Source organism: Macrotis lagotis, chromosome 1 (assembly GCF_037893015.1).
Source record: "Macrotis lagotis isolate mMagLag1 chromosome 1, bilby.v1.9.chrom.fasta, whole genome shotgun sequence".
NCBI lineage: Eukaryota > Metazoa > Chordata > Mammalia > Peramelemorphia > Peramelidae > Macrotis > Macrotis lagotis.
Window position 1 is genome coordinate 36,202,141 of NC_133658.1, and position 16,861 is coordinate 36,219,001.

Here is a 16,861-nt window from a genome sequence, read left to right on the forward strand (position 1 = left end):
GGTCCTGAAAAACAGTTGTAATCATGTGTGGTGAGATGTATAAAAGATCAAAGAATATGTCAGGTAAGCCCCTAAGGAGGAGCTAGAGAAACCACTAGAGAAATGTCAATTGAAGGCTCAAGAACTCACAAGCGCTGGGATATGCAGCATGTGCTGTTCTGTACACAAGCAGATGATCTGGACAGGGTTCAATTATGGGAGCTTGACATTTAACAAGCAGGGTGGCGCTCTATGCTCCCCACTCCCAACATCTGGGCCATTCAATCGCTATTCCTTTACTTTAGGAAATGTCTGGCTCCCAGCAAAGGTATACTTACACAGGAGAGGTAAAAAGGAATTGGATGTATAATAAGAATTTTATATGAAACAAGTGATTTAGTCCTATATACAAAAATTCACTAAACATGAACTGTCACCTAATCAGCATCTGATGGAAGGAATCCCGATGAGGATTAAGTAATCTCAATTTTGATGACGTTACAATGGTCAGATAGACTGATGCTTAAATCTCATCCTAAATGCAAAGCAGGGCTGCTAAGTTAGGTGTGTTACACATTCCACCTCTGGTTCTAAATTTCTTCAATAACTGCACACACACACTCATACCTATTAAACAAGTTCACACACTCCACTTAAGTCCACACACATGTTAAACACATCCATTCACACATTAAACAAGGCTACACACCAGTTAAGTATGTCCATTCATGCACATTAAACACGTCCACCCGCATGTTAAACACATCCATTCATGCACACATTAAAAAGTCTATTCACACACCAGTTAAACATGTCCATTCACACACGTTAAACACACATTCACACACGTGTTAAACAAGTCCATTCACACACATGAAGTCCACCAGTTAAGTCCATTCATACATGTTAAACACATCCACACACAGACTAAACAAGTCTCCCTCCCCCCGTGTCTCTTGGTAAACTCGGACATGGACGGATGGACGGACACACAGACACACACAGACTCGCACACGCGCGCTCCCCCCCCTCAGGTGGGGCATTCTGGGGGCGGCGGCGCGGGAGTAGCACGCCCTCCCGGGGATGCCCTCCAGGGGGCGCCGCCCCCAGTCCCAGCCTCAGCGGTTCTGGCCCGGGGGTGTGGCTTCTCTGGGGCGTGGCCTAGCGGGGGCGCGGCCTCGCGGGGCGTGGCTTCTCGGGGCGCGGCATCTCAGGGGGCGTGGCCTCGCGGGGGCGTGACCTCGCGGGGAGTGGCCTCTCGGGTGTGGCTTTCTCGGGGGCGTGGCCTAGCGGGGGCGCGGCCTCGCGGGGCGTGGCCTCGAGGGGCGTGGCTTCTCGGGGGCGTGGTCTCGCGGGGCGTGGCTTCTCGGGGCGCGGCATCTCAGGGGGCGTGGCCTCTCGGGGGCGTGGCCTCTCGGGGTGTGGCTTTCTCAGGGGCGTGGCCTCGAGGGGCGTGGCTTCTCGGGGGCGCGGCATCTCGGGGGCGTGGCTTCTCGGGGCGCGGCATCTCGGGGGCGTGGCCTCGCGGGGGCGTGGTCCCCCTGGGATGGCTCCTTTGCTCAGGGGCTGCCCGAGGCGCTGCTCGCTCCCCTCTGTGCAGGAGGCGGAGGCGGCGCGGCTGAGGCGCCCCAGGCCGCATCTGAACTCAGGCCTCCTGACCGCGGGCTTGCGCCCCTCCCCACGGGAGCCGGCGATGGCGCCGGGGGGCCTTCCAGCTCCGCCATCGACTGTTGCCAGGAGCTGGCGCAGGCGCTGGAAGCCAGGAAGTGCCCCGGGACCAGGGGCTGGGCGCCAAGCTAGCCCAGCCTCGGAACTACGCGTCCCAGAATGCCGCCTCCCCCCGGCGCCGGAAGGGCAGGGGAGGGAAGGAGCCACTTCCGCTTCCGCCCGGTTGGCGCTTCTGACAGGCCCCGTTTCTCCGCTGCGGCCGGGCCGAGGCCGAGCCCGAGCCCGGGTGAGTAGGGGCCGGAGCCCGCGCCGGCCGGCGGGGAGGAGGCGGCGCGCCCCGGAGGCGGGGGAGGAGCAGAGCCAGGGGCGCGCGCGGCCGCCGGCCTCCCTCGCCTGCCAATCAGCGGCGCCGCCTCCCGCCCCGCCCCCGGCCCCGCCCCGAGCGCCCCTTCCTCTCCCGGAGCCCCCGCCCCGCCGCCCCGGGGAGCGCTCCAGCCCCGCCAGCCCCGCAGGAGGGCCGCGGGGCCGCGGGGACGCCCGAGGTCCGCCCCGGGGCCGGGGGCAAGCGGAGAAGGGGGCTCCCCCGGCCTGCTGGGGCGCGATGACGGGGAGAAGCCGCCGAGCAGCTCGGAAGCGGAGCCCGGGGGCCCGGCGGACGCGCGCCGGCCGCAGAGAAGCCGCCTGAGCCGCAGCCCGGGCCGCGGCCGGGACCCAGGAGCAGCCCCCGAGGAGGGGGCCTGGCCGGCCCCTGGGCGGACCTCAGCCTAGCCGCGGATGCAGCGGGCCCCCGTTCCTGAGCTCGGCCAGATTGTCCGTACTGGGTGCCAGCGTCTTCACTTTCTTTTCTTTATTTCACGGGGGGGGGAGGAGAAAAAAATGTGTATATTACAAAATGCAAACTAAGTGGAAAGGCAGCATGCCTAGAGCAAAGCAGAAGAGTTTGTATTTTTTCTTAGAGGCAACGTGGAGCTTCTAAGGAATACAGTAGGGAGGGTTATGTCTTACGAGACAGACCATCCAAAAGTCATTCGAAGGAATCTAGAATTTCTTTGTCTTTGCGGAGAAAATTTTAGAGAAATAGGCCAGCAACAAAGCTATGTTGTGCCTTTCTGTGCTGGCCTCGTACAGAAACAATCTTATATATTCTGTACTTTTCTGCTGACAACTTCCCAGGAGAATCATCTAGTCCTGGCCCCCAAAGTTGTCTCGAATTTGAAGGAAGTTGAAGCTTACAGGAGGGTACTGAAATAATGGAATGCTGACCAGCTGCACAAATAATTGTCCTTGACCATTTCTGACTTGATTCCCTAAACCACACTTGGGCAGAAAGTATAGCATTAGTCCCTCCCAACCCACCTTACTTGCTTGACTTTCCCTTTAAAAGTCTCTTTCTACTGTCCCTGCCCCCTCAAAATTGCTAGTTCTGATTTGGAACTCATCCTGCTTAGAGGACTGTAATATACTTTATATGTCCCTCCTATCTTTGGGTCATTGTGTCTGTGAATTCTTTCACCCCTTCCTAAACCTAAGCAACATCATTTTAAACTTCACGTGTGACAACTGTTCCCAGATGTTTGTTACCCTCATTTGGAAGCAGGATTAGATTCATTTTTGATTCACCCAAAGGATAAATGCAAGGGCAAGGGGTAAACTTAGGAAGATGCGAATTTAGTCTTGATAGAAGGTCATACTTACTAACAAAGAGCTTTCCCAGAGTGGAATGGGCTGCCTTGGGAGGGAGGGAACTCTTCCTTCATTGGAGGTCTTCAGGTAATGGCAATATGATTACTTTGGGGCATGCTGTGGAAGAATTCTCAAGTTAGGGATGAGATGAACTAGATGGTTTCTAAGGGCTCTCTGAGCTCTTCAAATTTTGTGAATAAGTGCATGTATAACCTTTTAAGACTCTTCAGTATTTGGTTTCAACCTAATTTGATTTCAGAGTTTTTATTGCATGATTATTTCCTTCATATCTATTTTAGCCAAACTGGACTTTTCTGGAACTGAATTTTCTTTTCCCACTGGGGAACTACAATATAATTGTCCATGGGGACTAGAATACACTTCTGTCTTGTCTGACCTTTGCTCCTAGAGTCCTTATCTTTCTTCAAAACTTACCTTGGATGCTATGGTCCCAAGAAGCCTTTCCTGCTCCCCAGTTAATAGTTCTCTGTTCTTCCTCAACTCTCCATTTGTTTCCCTGTACAGTATCTCCTCATGATCAGGTCAGTTCCTTGAAGGAAAGGATCATTTCCTTTCCCCAAACCCCCCTGTACCTGGCAACATGCTTTTCTTCTAGTAGTATCTTTAATAAATATTTGTTGAATTGACTTGTATCCTTCCCCTACTAGTGAGGAGGTAACATGAGAAGTTGGGAAGGGAGGGAATAAGGATTTTTAGAATACCCACCATGTGCTGGGATTTCTTGCCTGTGAATGTGGATTCAGCTAAATATGGTCCATGTTAACTTGTAATTCCCTTCTTGTGACCTCTGCCCTCCTCCAGTAGGTGAGAGCATTGAAGAGGAAGGAATGGCATCTGTCCCCCTGACAGCCATGGTGAGTGAAATCTGCTGCTTCCTGAAATATTGATTCATTCCAAAGTGTGTGAATATATTCCTTTCCCATACCCTGTAACCCCTGAACTTGACCATCCTAGAAATTAGACTGTTTAGGGAAGACTTGTACCTGCACTGTTGGAATTGTCTTAAGGTATCATAGGTCTTTGGTGGTGCACAAAGAAGTTCTTTGGAAAATAAGGTTCTAGCTCATTTCAGCTTTGGGACACGATTCCCAGTTTCTCACCCTTTGATATCCTGAACAGAATTTAGGAGATTATGAAGATTAAGACATTGGCCTGGCATTAATTAGATTGGTCCAATTAAGTGATATTCCATAGTAATATTAATCTGTTGTTCATTGGGCCATTATACTGTTTGATTTCCTGTCTGTAGATAAAAATGAATATTCTTGACTTCCTTAGTGACAGCAACAAAACTGCTTTTACTGACACTTAACTCTTGACTAACAAAAGAATTCCCAAGTCCTTGAATACTTCATCCAATTTTAACTGTTCTGAAATCAGATCTGTGTTTAATTACTGTACAAACTGCAATTGCATTGGATACAAAGGGCAGACAGTCCACTGTTTTCCAAGTCTGTGACAAGTATTTATTTCACTAGTAGTTAATATGACTTGAATAGGTTCTTGTGGGGATTGGATTTCCTGCATGTCAGGGTAAGCTACCCCTGAAACACATATCCTTGCCAGGGTCAATGTCGGACCTTTTATATTTCAGTAGATTTCATTGAGAATGAATATACTTCCACCCTAAATCCCTGTACTTCTCCAACTTGCTTCTCACTGTCCCGTGTCCCAAGGCTGATGATGAACACTCTCCTGGGATGAAGGTCCCATGGTAATGGGGTCCCTGCTTGGTGATTTCCTGGATTTCCAAAAAAGCTTCTTTCCTGGTTCAACATTGTTTGGTCAGGGCTGCCCCAGACAAATCATAGTGACCAGGAATTGTTTGTAGTTTTGTCCCAAAACTAGTGCCTGTAATTTTAAATGTATAAACTATTTCAGATTACCTGCCGTTATAAAGAAGGGGGTGGGATGGAAGGGTGGTAGAAAAATGTGAAACTTAAATTCTTATCTTTGTATGAATGTGTATATCATTAAAAAATATTAATGCCTGGCAGCATAGTTACTTTAGAAACACTGTTAGGTTTAGAGTCAACAAAAGTGAACTCCAATTCCAACTCTGTCATTTGCTCTCAGTGTAACCTTAAGCAAATAACTTTACTTCTGTGATCTCATTTTTCTTCTCTTAAAATCAGGGAATTCCATTCCCTCCCTTCCAATCATAAATTAATGATCCTTTGACACATGAATTTTCTGAGCTCCCTTTCAACTCTTATTTCTCTGCAATATAGTATCCTATTCAGAAGATGTAATAGTTCCCCCCACTGTGCCCTGAGCTTGCTGATGTATCTGGAATTTGAAATATTATGTTCGCTTCTGAGCACTGCATTTTAACGACAGTTAGTTGGACATGAACAGAGGAGAGCCACTTGGATGGCAAGGAGATCATACTTATTATTTGGTGCTTTTAAGAGAAGACCTAAGACCTGGTAGTTGTCTTCATGAAGATCTATCAAATAGAAGGATTCGATTTAATTCTGCTTGACCCCAGAGAATAGAAGAAAGCATGGATAGAAGTTATAAAAGGAAAACTGTCTGTTGATTTTATCCTGAATTAGAGTATCCTCATTGAATACCCTCAATATGATACTCAGATATGTGCCTTAGAAGACATTAAATTCCAAACACTCTTTGAATCACCCTCAAAATTCCTTTCAAGTTCACTTATCTAAATTCAAGGTGAAGATGGGTAAGCATAAATGTGTTTTGTTTTTCAGGAATCTTTGACATTCAAAGATGTGGCTGTGGAATTCACTAGTGAGGAGTGGGTATACTTGGATCCTTCTCAGAAAGAATTGTACAGGGATGTGATGCTGGAGAACTATAAGAATTTAGTCTGCCTGGGTAAGGGACAGCTGCCCCTTTGAGGTAGATCCTGCCCACTGGAATGTCTGCTATCTCCCTCAGTAAATACTTTGTTCTGTTTCAAGATTTTCTAAATTCAGTTTTTTAAAAATTAATACTTTTTCTCTATTACATTGAATGTCCAGCTTTTCCCCCAAGAGTATATTCAGTTTTTTTGGGTAGTTGATTCTTAGTTGTAATTCAAGCTCATTTGACTTCTGGAATATCATGTTATAAGCCCTACAATCCTTTAATGTAGAAACTCATAAATTTTATGTTTATGTTTTCCTGACTTTGGCTCCATGCAGACCAAATTGTTTCTTTTTAGCTGCTTGCAATAATTTCTCATTGACCTGAGAACTCTGAAATTTGTCTATAATATTTCTAGGAATTTTTGTTTTGGGATCTCTTTCAGGAGATGATTGGTGGATTCTTTCAGTTTCTATTTTACCTTCTTTTTCAAGAATAGTAGGGCAGTTTTCCTTCATAATTTTTGAAAGATGATGTCTAGGCTCTAATTTTGATCATAACTTTCACATAATCCAATAATGTTTAAATTATCTCTCCTGGATCTATTTTCCAGGACAGTCTTTTTTTTCAGTGCAGTTTCACATTTTCTTCTAGTTTTTCATTCCTTTGGTTTTGTTTTGTTGTTTCTTGATGTCTCACAAAGTCATCAGCTTCCCTTTGCTCACTTCTATATTTTAAGGAATTATTTTCTTCAGTGAGTTTTTGTATTTACTTTTCCACTGGGCCAATTCTGCCTTTTAAGGCATTCTTCTCCTCATTGGCATTTTGGATCTTCTTTTCCATTTGACCCTGTTGATTTTTAACATGTTATTTTCTTCAGTACTTTTTTGTGTCTTCTTCACTAAGCTACAGACTTATTTTTATGATTTTCACTCATCACTCTCATTTCTCTCTCCAATTTTTCCTCTACCTCACTTACTTGATTTTCAAAATCCTTTTTGAACTTTTCCACTATCTGAAACCAATTCATATTTTTCTTGGAGATTTGAGGTGAAGAAGCTTTGACTTGTTATATTCTTCTAGATGTTATTTTAAGCTTATCAACATGATAACTATCTGTAGTTAGATTTTTTTTCTTCTGTTGTTTGCTCATTTCCCCAACTTAAGATTTGATTTTAACTCTTTGTTAAGGTGGGGCTCTGCTTCCAGAGTGTAGGGCACACTGTCCCAAGCCCCTCTGTCCCTGAATTGCTGGGGCCCAGTTTACTGAGGCGTGGCTTGGCTGCACTGTGCTCCTCTATCACCCTGGTGCAACAGACCCTTCCCACTGATCCAGCAAGATACTGGAAATGGGTGGGAGCACTTTAAATTTATTTTTTTTCTTCAAAGATTTTATTTATTTTGAGTTTTACAAATCTCTCCCTAATCTTGCTTCCCTCTCCCCACCCTCACAGAAGGCAATTATACATTGTTTCCATGGTATACATTGATCCAAATTGAATATGATGAGAGAGAAATCATGTCCTTAAGGAAGAAAAATAAAGTATAAGAGATAGCAAAATTACATAATAAGATAACTTTTTTTTCCCTAAATTGAAGGTAACAGTCTTTGGTCTTTGTTCAAACTCCACAATTCTTTCTTTGGTTTCCTCCATAAGTCTATCATATCTAGGTTTTCTAACAATCTATTTTCCTCCTTAACTTCTTTTTTTTGTTTTATGATTAGATTTATCTAAATCTGAGAGTAGAAGGTTGAGGTCTCCCACTAGTAGAGTTTTACTGTCTATGTCTTCCTGTAGTTCTTTCAGCTTCTCTTAAGAATTTGGATGCTATTCTATTGGGTGCATACACATTCAATATTGAAATCACTTTATTGTCTATAATATCTTTTAGGAGGATATAGTTTCCTTCCTTATCTCTTCTAATGCCATCTATTTTTGCAGCTGCTTTGTCTGAAATAAGGATTGCTACCCCTGCTTTTTTCACTTCACCTGAAGCAAAATATATTTTTGCTCCAACTTTTACCTTTACTCTATATGTATCTCTCTGCTTCAAATGAGTTTCTTGTAAGCAGCATATTGTAGGATTCTGGCTTTTAATCTACTCTGCTATTCTCTTATATTTTAAGGGAGAGTTCATCCCATTCACATTCAAAGTTACAATTACTAACTCTTTATTGCTCTCCATGATATCTTCCCTTTGATTGTATTTTTCCCTCTTTTTCACATCCTCCATATTTCCTAGTAATTTGTTTCTGAATACTGCCCCCTTCAGTGTGTTTTCTCTCATATCGACTCCCTCCCCTTTCTTTCCCTTTCCCTTTTCCTTCCCTTCCTTCTCTTAGTTCTTTTTTTCCCCTTCCCTGTTTCAGTCTCCCTCTCCCCTTTCCCCCTTTTAATACTTGAAATGTAAAATGTTTCTTAAGTTAACTGAGTTGTGTGTGTGTGTGTGTGTGTAAGTTAACTTTAAGCCAAGTCTGATGAGAGGAAGATTCAGGTGTTTCTCATTTCCTCCCTTCTTCCCCTCTATTACAATCGGTCTTTTGTACCTCTTAATGTAATGAGATTTACCCCATTCAATCCCCTCCACCCTCCCATCTCCTTCCTGCCCCCCTTTTTAAGGAGGTAGTGTTTTTACCTCATTCTGAGTCACAGAAAATCATGAGTATCCATCACTTCTGGCTCAGTATATTCTCTCTAATAGTTACAATTCTTGAGAGTTTAAATTAGAGTCTTTCTCCCAAATAGGGATATAGCCAACTTTAACTTTATTTTTCTTCTGAATTGGCTTAGCAAGGGAATAACGTTCACATATATAGTAAGGTATAGAAATCTGTTACTCTACAGAAAAATAGAATGAAAAGGGGGTTAGGAAAAAGGGAAAGGAAGAGTTGACTGGAGTAGGTGATAATCAGAAGCAAAACATTTTTGAGGATGGTCAGGATGAAAGGAGAAAAGAGTAGGATAAATGGGAAAATATGGAGTAAATACAGTTAGTAAAATTCTTACAGCAAATTTTTCTGCTAAAGGCTTCATTCTCACATACCTAGAGAACTGAGTCAAATATATAAAAATAAGGGAATTCCCCAGTTGATAAATTGAAGATGCAGTTTTCAGTTGAAGCAATCAAAGCTATCTGGTCATATGAAAAAATGCTCTAAATCTCTTATTGATTAGAGAAAAGCAAATTAAAACATTTCTGATGCACCACCTCATACATATCAGATTGGCTAATAGGACAGAAAAAGAAAATGAAAAGCATGGAGAGCATGTTGGAAAATTCAAACAATAATGCACTGCTGAAGTTGTGGAGTGATTTAGTGATCATAGAGAGCATTTTGGAGCTATACTCCAAAGAGCTATCAAATCTTGCATACCCCTTGACTCATCAATACCACTGGTAAGTTTATATCCCAAAGAGATAATAAAATCCAAGGACAGGACTATAATATACAAAAATACTTAAAGTAGCTTTTTTAGTAGTGGCAAAGAACTGGAAATTGAGCCGGTTCACATCAACTGAGGAATGGCTGAACATGTGGTAATTTATGATTGTGATGGAATACTATGATATAAGAAATGATGAGCCTTGAAAAGGCTTGAACCTTAAAATAGTTACATGAACTGATACAAAGTGAAGTGAGCAGAATGAGAGTATTGTATGTAGTTGCAGCAATGTTATTTGATGATCAGCTATGAATGACTTAGCTATTCTCAGCAATATAATGATCTAAAACAATTCTGAGGGGCTAATGGTGAAAAAATAATATCTATCTCCAAAGAAAGAATTGATAGAGTTTTATTTTTTGGTCTTTATTTTTTTTTCTTTACATGACTAATATGGAAATATGTTTTGCATTATAGCTAATCTACAGTAAATTGATCTCCTCAGTTGGAGCAGAGGTAGGGAAGTGATGGAAAGAATTTCTGACTAAAATCTTTAAAAAACTAACATCAAAATATTATATTTCCATGTAATTGGGGAAAAATAAAATATTAAATGAGTAATTCTAGTCCTGAATATTTTTTAACGTCCAAACCGATTCTTTGGAAATTTCCTCCTGCCCTTCTTCACTAAACCATTGAACTTTTTTTCTAGTAAGAAGTGAAAAGAAACAGATTCAGCTAGCATAGTCAATGCTTTTGACATTATAAACAGCATTCCATGACCTTGTTCATATCAAGGATAGGGAGGATTGAATAATTAGAAGATAGTCCTTAGAATTTTTCCATTGTCATCAAACAGGATTTGCAGTTTCCAAACCAGATGTCATATACCAATTGGAGAGAAGAGAAGGATCTTGGATGCCAAAGGGGGACATCCCAAGAAACAACTGCTTAGGTGAGTACAAGAAAATTGAGCAAATGAATCATTGCAAGAAACAATTCTGTCATTAAGGAGGAATACTGTTGGCTATAGAGGGGAAAATCCAAGAAGCAGTAATTCAGGTGACTAAAAGTAAATGAAACAGATGAGTCATTATAAGCAAAAACTGTTGTAAAACATTTGCAAAATGTTGGATAGGATGATAGTTCTTAGAACTACTCAGACTTTTTCTCCTCTGGAGAAATTCTTGATTTCCTAAGGTGATGTCTCTACAAAGAGGAAAGGGTGAAGAGGAGCAATTGACACTTGAATGTAATTCATCTGAATTGGTCAAAGGAGAGAAGAACACATATGCACAGAATTGATTACCAAAATATATTTTTACTTCTTTATGGAAGTAGGGTTAGGGGAGAAGAGACAAAATGAATTAGATTAAAATTAAAGAAGGGATGAATCTTAAGTAAACAAATTCTAAAGATGTTTAAAAATATACTTCTTTTTGAAGTGGCAAAGAGTGGGAATCCAAGGAGGTGCCCATCAGAAAGGGAATTGTTAAGGTATATAAGTGGTAATCGAGGTGATATACAAATGTGGTAGATTACTATTGTGCTATAAAAAATAATGAGGGTTGTGGTTTGATAAAAATCTTGAAGACTCATATAAACAAGTGATTGAACAGAACCAGGAGAATTTATATAGCATCAACAATATTGTAGAGAAGAACAACTCAGAAATTCTCAGATTTCTGATCACTATAATAAACCACCACAATTTCAGAGGACTCATGATGAAACCATTGACCATATCTTGATAGAGAGGTAAAGGACTCAGAATATAAAAATGACACATATGAGACATGGATGGGCCAATGTGGAAATTTATTTTGCTTGACTCTCATTTATTTGTTTGATTATATATTTTCCAATTATAAGCAGAGATAAGTTTTCAATATTCATTCTTTTGCAGGCTTTTGAGTTCCACATTTTCCTTTCCCCCTCCCTTCCCACCTTCCTTCCTATGGCAGCAAACATGAAATAGATTATACGTGTAAAACCTTGTTTAACATATTTTCATATTAGTGATTCTGTGAAAAAATAACTAGAACTCAGGTTAGAAAAAATGAGAAAGAAAGAAAAAACATAAAAGAACTTTTAAAAAGTGAACATAGTATGCTTTGTTCTGCATTCAGCATCCAGTTTTTTTCTCTGAATATGGATGACTTTTTCCTTAACTCATCTCTCAGGATTGTCCTTGATCACTGAACTGCTGAGAGGAGCTGCAGCTATTATAGTTGATCATCTCACTTGCTTTTATTATGAAGAATGTTCTCTTGATTCTGCTCACTTCATTCACTATCAGTTCATACAAGTCTTTCCATGCTTTTCTGAAATCAGGTTACTCATGATTTCTCACAGAACAATCGAATTCTATAACATTCATATACTAAAACATGTTCAGCCATTTCCCAATTGATGGGCATCCCCTCAATTTCTAGTTCTTTGACATTATAAAAAGAGCTTTAAATATTTTTGTACATGTGGATCTTTTCCCCTTTTGTATGATTTCTTTGGGTTACAGACCTAATGGTATTGTTGGATCAAAGGGTAAGCAACAATTTTATTTGCCCTTTACCCATAGTTCCAAATTGCTCTGCAGTTTGGTTGAATCAGTTCACAACTCCACCAACAGTGCATCAGTGTATTAGTTTTCCCCCTTTTCTCCAACAAAAAAATTATTTTCCTTTTTTGTCATTTTAGTCAGTCTAAAGGGGTAACTTAAAATTATTTGATAGAAAGGTGAAGGATTCAAAGTATATATGAGGCATATGCACACATATTTTTCTTTTACATAGGACCAGTGTGGAAATTTGTTTTGCTTGAATTTAAATCTTTGTTAATAGGAATTTTATTTTTATTTCATTCTCAGCTGGAGAGAGAGGAAAGATTAGAGAAAGCAGATTTGTAATATTTAAAAAAAATTTAATTGTTTAAAAATGACTAGTGCAGCAAAACTGACTCCTTGGCAGAGACTGATGGACTAAAGCAGGGGTTGGCAGGCTATGCTAAATTCAAGTCTCTACTAAGAAATTTTTTTTGTTTGGATCAATAGAAAAGATTTTTCTTTAATTTAAAACTTAAAATATTCTCAACTGATAGTCCATGCAGAAATTGGTAATAGGCTGCAATTGTCACTTAGTCCAAACCCTTGAACTCAAGGAATAAAATTAGACATATATTCTCAGATATAGCCAATGTATCGATTTGTTTTGCTTGACTATACTTATATGTTATAGAGTAGGACTTTTGATTTGGTGAGGGAAAGAAAATTTGGTGAGTAGCAATAGAATTTAAAAAAGAAATAGAGCTTTCAAGAAACATTTAAAAATACACAGTGGAGAAGAGGACAGCTATAAAGGGACACATATAAACAACAGGGTTTTTTCAGTTTGTTTTTATTTTTATGAGGCAGTGGGGTTAAGTGACAAGCAGCAGGATTTTGTTACTACCAGAATAAACTTATCTTTTTAAAAAAAATCATTCAGACCTTATGGAATGAAAGTTCATAGTTTCTAATACAGAATTTAAAAAATTCTTCTTTGTTTACTGAAAGGTTGTTTTGTTTTTTAATTTCTTTTAAAAAAAGAAAAAATTCAAATTCAAATTTCAAAAAAAGAGAACCACATAAGTATGTGACCAAGGCAGGATTGAACCCAGATGCTCTGCCTCTTAATCTATTGTTTTAACTATTGAACCAATCTGCTTTTTGCCAGTCTCTCTTCCTTCTTAAGTCAGTTCCCCTGTTCTCTCCTCTCCTCTTTCCCAAGTCTATATAGATTCTCTTCATATTTCAAGATGTAAAAGTCATATTATTTGTTCATGTACACCTTACCTTATATTCAAATGTTTTGCAGAACAATTCTTTTTCATCCCTCTTTTTATTAGGGCACTTAGAAAAAATTTAATCGTGATTCTATTGATTTAAATGTTTCAACTATGTTTTATTGATTTTAAATAGCATTTACTGAGTTCCCTCTGTAATGCAAATTATATTGAGCCTCTCAAGCAGGGAGGCAAGATAACAGTCATAAAATTCAAGAACCCTTGGGAAAGAAAGGAAAAGAGACAGTACTAATCAATGCATTATTCTTCCTTTCAGAGAACAAAACACTTAGTTCACATTGGAGAATTCAAATTGGACAAAAACAGAATGGATATAATAAATGTGAGAAGACCTTCCTTGAATACAAAGAACTTGTTCTGCATGCAAAACCAGGACAGAAACCTTATGAATGTAAGGAATGTGGTAAAGCCTTCCATTACAGCTCAGGGCTTAGTCAACATAAGAGAATTCATATAGGAGAGAAACCTTATCAATGTAATGAATGTGGGAAGGCTTTCAGTAGTAAGGTGCAACTAATTGACCATCAAAGAATTCACACTGGAGAGAAGCCTTATGAATGTAATGTATGTGGGAAAGCTTTTGGTAGGAGACCAGTACTTGTTCGACATCAGAGAATTCACACTGGAGAGAAACCTTATGAATGTAATGAATGTGGAAAGGCCTTCTATGTAAGGGCGAAACTTAATCAACACCTAAGAATTCATACTGGAGAAAAACCTTATAAATGTAATGACTGTGGAAAGGCCTTCTATGTACGGGCAAAACTTAATCAGCATCTGAGAATTCATACTGGAGAGAAACCTTTTGTATGTAGTGAATGTGGGCAGGCCTTCATTGTGAGGGCCAGGCTTAAAGTCCATCAGAGAATTCACACTGGAGAAAGACCTTATGAATGTAGTGAATGTGGAAAGGGTTTCATTCAGAAGAAATACCTGATTGTACATCAGAGAATTCATACTGGAGAGAAACCTTATCAGTGTAGAGAATGTGGAAAGGCCTTCTCGGTAAAGGTAGACCTTACTCAACATCTGAGAATTCATACTGGAGAGAAACCTTATGATTGCAGTGAATGTGGGAAGGCCTTTGCTAGAAGGGCAGTGCTTACTCGACATCAGAGAATCCATACTGGTGAGAAACCTTATGAATGTCATGAATGTGGGAAGGCCTTCTATATGAAGGGAGAACTTACTCAACATCAGAGATTCCATCCAGGAGGGAAGCTTTTTCATTGTAATTATTGTGGGAAGGCCTTCAACGTGAGGTCAAAACTTGCTCTACATCAGAGAGTTCATACTGGGGAGAAACCTTATGAATGTAATCTGTGTGGGAAGTCCTTTAGTTATAAAATAGCTCTTACTCAGCATGAGAGGTTTCATTCAGGAGAAAAACCTCATGAATGTAGAGAATGTGGGAAGACCTTCAACACAAAGTCACATCTTACTGTTCATCAGAGAATTCATACTGGAGAGAAACCTTATGAATGTGGAGAATGTGGGAAGGCATTCAATAAGAAGTCACATCTTACTGTGCATCAGAGAATTCATACTGGAGAGAAGCCTTATGAATGTAGAGAGTGTGGAAAAGCCTTCACTCTAAGAGCACAATTTACTGTTCATCAGAAAGTTCATACTGGAGAGAAACCTTATAAATGTAATGAGTGTGGGAAGGCTTTTGGTCACAAAAGTTCCCTTATAAGACATCAGAGAATTCATACTGGAGAGAAACCTTATGAATGTCATGAATGTGGGAAGGCCTTTTATATGAAGGTAGAACTTACTCAACATCAGAGATTTCATCCTGGAGGGAAGCTTTTTATTTGTAATGAATGTGGGAAGGCCTTCAATGTAAAGTCAAAACTTGCTTTACATCAGCGAGTTCATACTGGTGAGAAACCTTATGTATGTAATCAGTGTGGGAATTCCTTTAATCATAAAATATCACTTACTCGGCATCAGAGGTTTCATACTGGAGAAAAACTTTATGAAAGTAGAGAATGTGGAAAAGCCTTCAATGTAAGAACACAATTTACTGTTCAAACGACAATTCATACTGGAAAGATTCCTTTTGAATGTAATGAGTGTGGGAAGACCTTTAGTCAGAAAAGTTCTCTTATGAGACATCAGAGAATTCATACTGGAGAGAAACCTTATGAATGTCATGAATGTGGGAGGGCCTTCAACAGGAAGTCACATCTTACTGTGCATCGGAGAATTCATACTGGAGAGAAACCTTATAAATGTAATCTATGTGAGAAGTCCTTTAGTCATAAAATATCTCTTATTCAGCATGAGAGGTTGCATTTGGGAGTGAAACCTTATGAATGTGGAGAATGTGGGAAGGCTTTCACTCTGAACAAACACCTTACTGTACACCAGAAAGTACATACTGGAGAGAAATCTTATAAATGTAAGGAATGTGGAGAGGCCTTCAGTAAGAAGAGTTCTTTTACTCAACATCAAAAAATTCATACCGAAAAAACCCCACCTATAATGATAATTTCTCTTTAATGTAATAAAGGTAGGCTCTTCATGGAAAATGCAGAACTTCAACTGGACACCTAACTCTTTAACATAGAATTCATACTGGAATGAAACCACATGAATGTAATAAATGCCTTATCCCATCATTGTTTAGTGTTTACTAAATGTGAGAAAACTGAGGAGGAAGCCTGTGAGTGTAATAAATATGGACTGTCCTTTTAATTTTCCAGCCTTTCTCAGCATTAAAGGATTCATGCTGGAGGGAAATCTCATTACTGGAATGACTGCTGAAAGGCAATCTGAAGGACAATTTAATCAGTACCATAAAATTCAAAAGGTATAGTAGCCATATAAATGTGAATTAGTCATATATTTTTAAAAGGAGGACAGATCCTTTAAAGATAAGCAAATTTACATTAAGAAAGAAATTTAATTGTTATAAATATAGGAATACCTTCACAAAAGATATTTCCATCAGTATTCTCTGTCTTTGAGCTTATGTCTTTCTAAGTCTTTGAAGTACCTCTAGAACTTCTTACTATGATTATTTCTGTTGTGTATGCCCTTCACTGGCTGGTCTGACAACTGACTAGGACAATGAACTGGTTATAGTCAAAATGTACCATAATGAACCTTTTTTTGATTTAAGAGGCAGCATGCTACCTTAATCAAACCAGGTCTGTTTCTGTCTACTCCAGTTCTCCTTGGATATATGGAACTGATCCAATAATGTACTTAAGAAAAGGGGAAGGGGACAAAGGCTTCAAAGAAAGGAAAAAAGGACCCCTAAATAGTGATTCTAGGAACTTTCTGAGTATTGTCTGTAGGTATGTGAAAGCTGATGAAAGCATTTATTTTAGTTTTTATTTATGTCCATTTAAATAATTGTGTCAATTGAATGCAAATTAAATTTTTTAAAGTAATAGACATTTCAGTAGCAATTCCTTTAATTTTCTGAGTGGGATTAGAATTCCATTGGAGTAGGTTTT

The 16,861-nt window shown here is 40.0% G+C and overlaps 1 protein-coding gene across 9 annotated transcripts; it reads left to right on the forward strand.

Annotated features, from left to right (window-relative positions):
* Positions 1–1,791: 1,791 nt before the first annotated feature.
* LOC141495723 (uncharacterized) lies at positions 1,792–16,191 on the forward strand. Of its 9 annotated transcripts, none has more exons than XM_074197364.1 (5): positions 1,792–1,933; positions 4,153–4,205; positions 6,069–6,195; positions 10,411–10,506; positions 13,648–16,191. In XM_074197364.1, the coding sequence occupies exons 1-5, from the start codon at positions 1,807–1,809 to the stop codon at positions 15,897–15,899; spliced, it is 2,655 nt and encodes an 884-aa protein (XP_074053465.1). In that variant the 5' UTR covers positions 1,792–1,806; the 3' UTR covers positions 15,900–16,191. The 9 variants fall into 9 exon arrangements, with proteins under 9 accessions (XP_074053465.1, XP_074053474.1, XP_074053494.1 ...); XM_074197373.1 differs by having other exon boundaries at positions 4,156–4,205; XM_074197393.1 differs by having other exon boundaries at positions 1,918–1,933; positions 3,740–4,205.
* Positions 16,192–16,861: the final 670 nt, after the last annotated feature.

Bases quoted from the DNA above. Each gene is read 5' to 3' on its own strand.
- LOC141495723 (XM_074197364.1), top strand. From the start codon at position 1,807: ATGCCGCCTCCCCCCGGCGCCGGAAGGGCAGGGGAGGGAAGGAGCCAC. The intron at 1,934-4,152 runs GTGAGTAGGGGC...GCCCTCCTCCAG, and splicing joins GAGGCCGAGCCCGAGCCCGG to TAGGTGAGAGCATTGAAGAG. The intron at 10,507-13,647 runs GTGAGTACAAGA...TCTTCCTTTCAG, and splicing joins CCCAAGAAACAACTGCTTAG to AGAACAAAACACTTAGTTCA.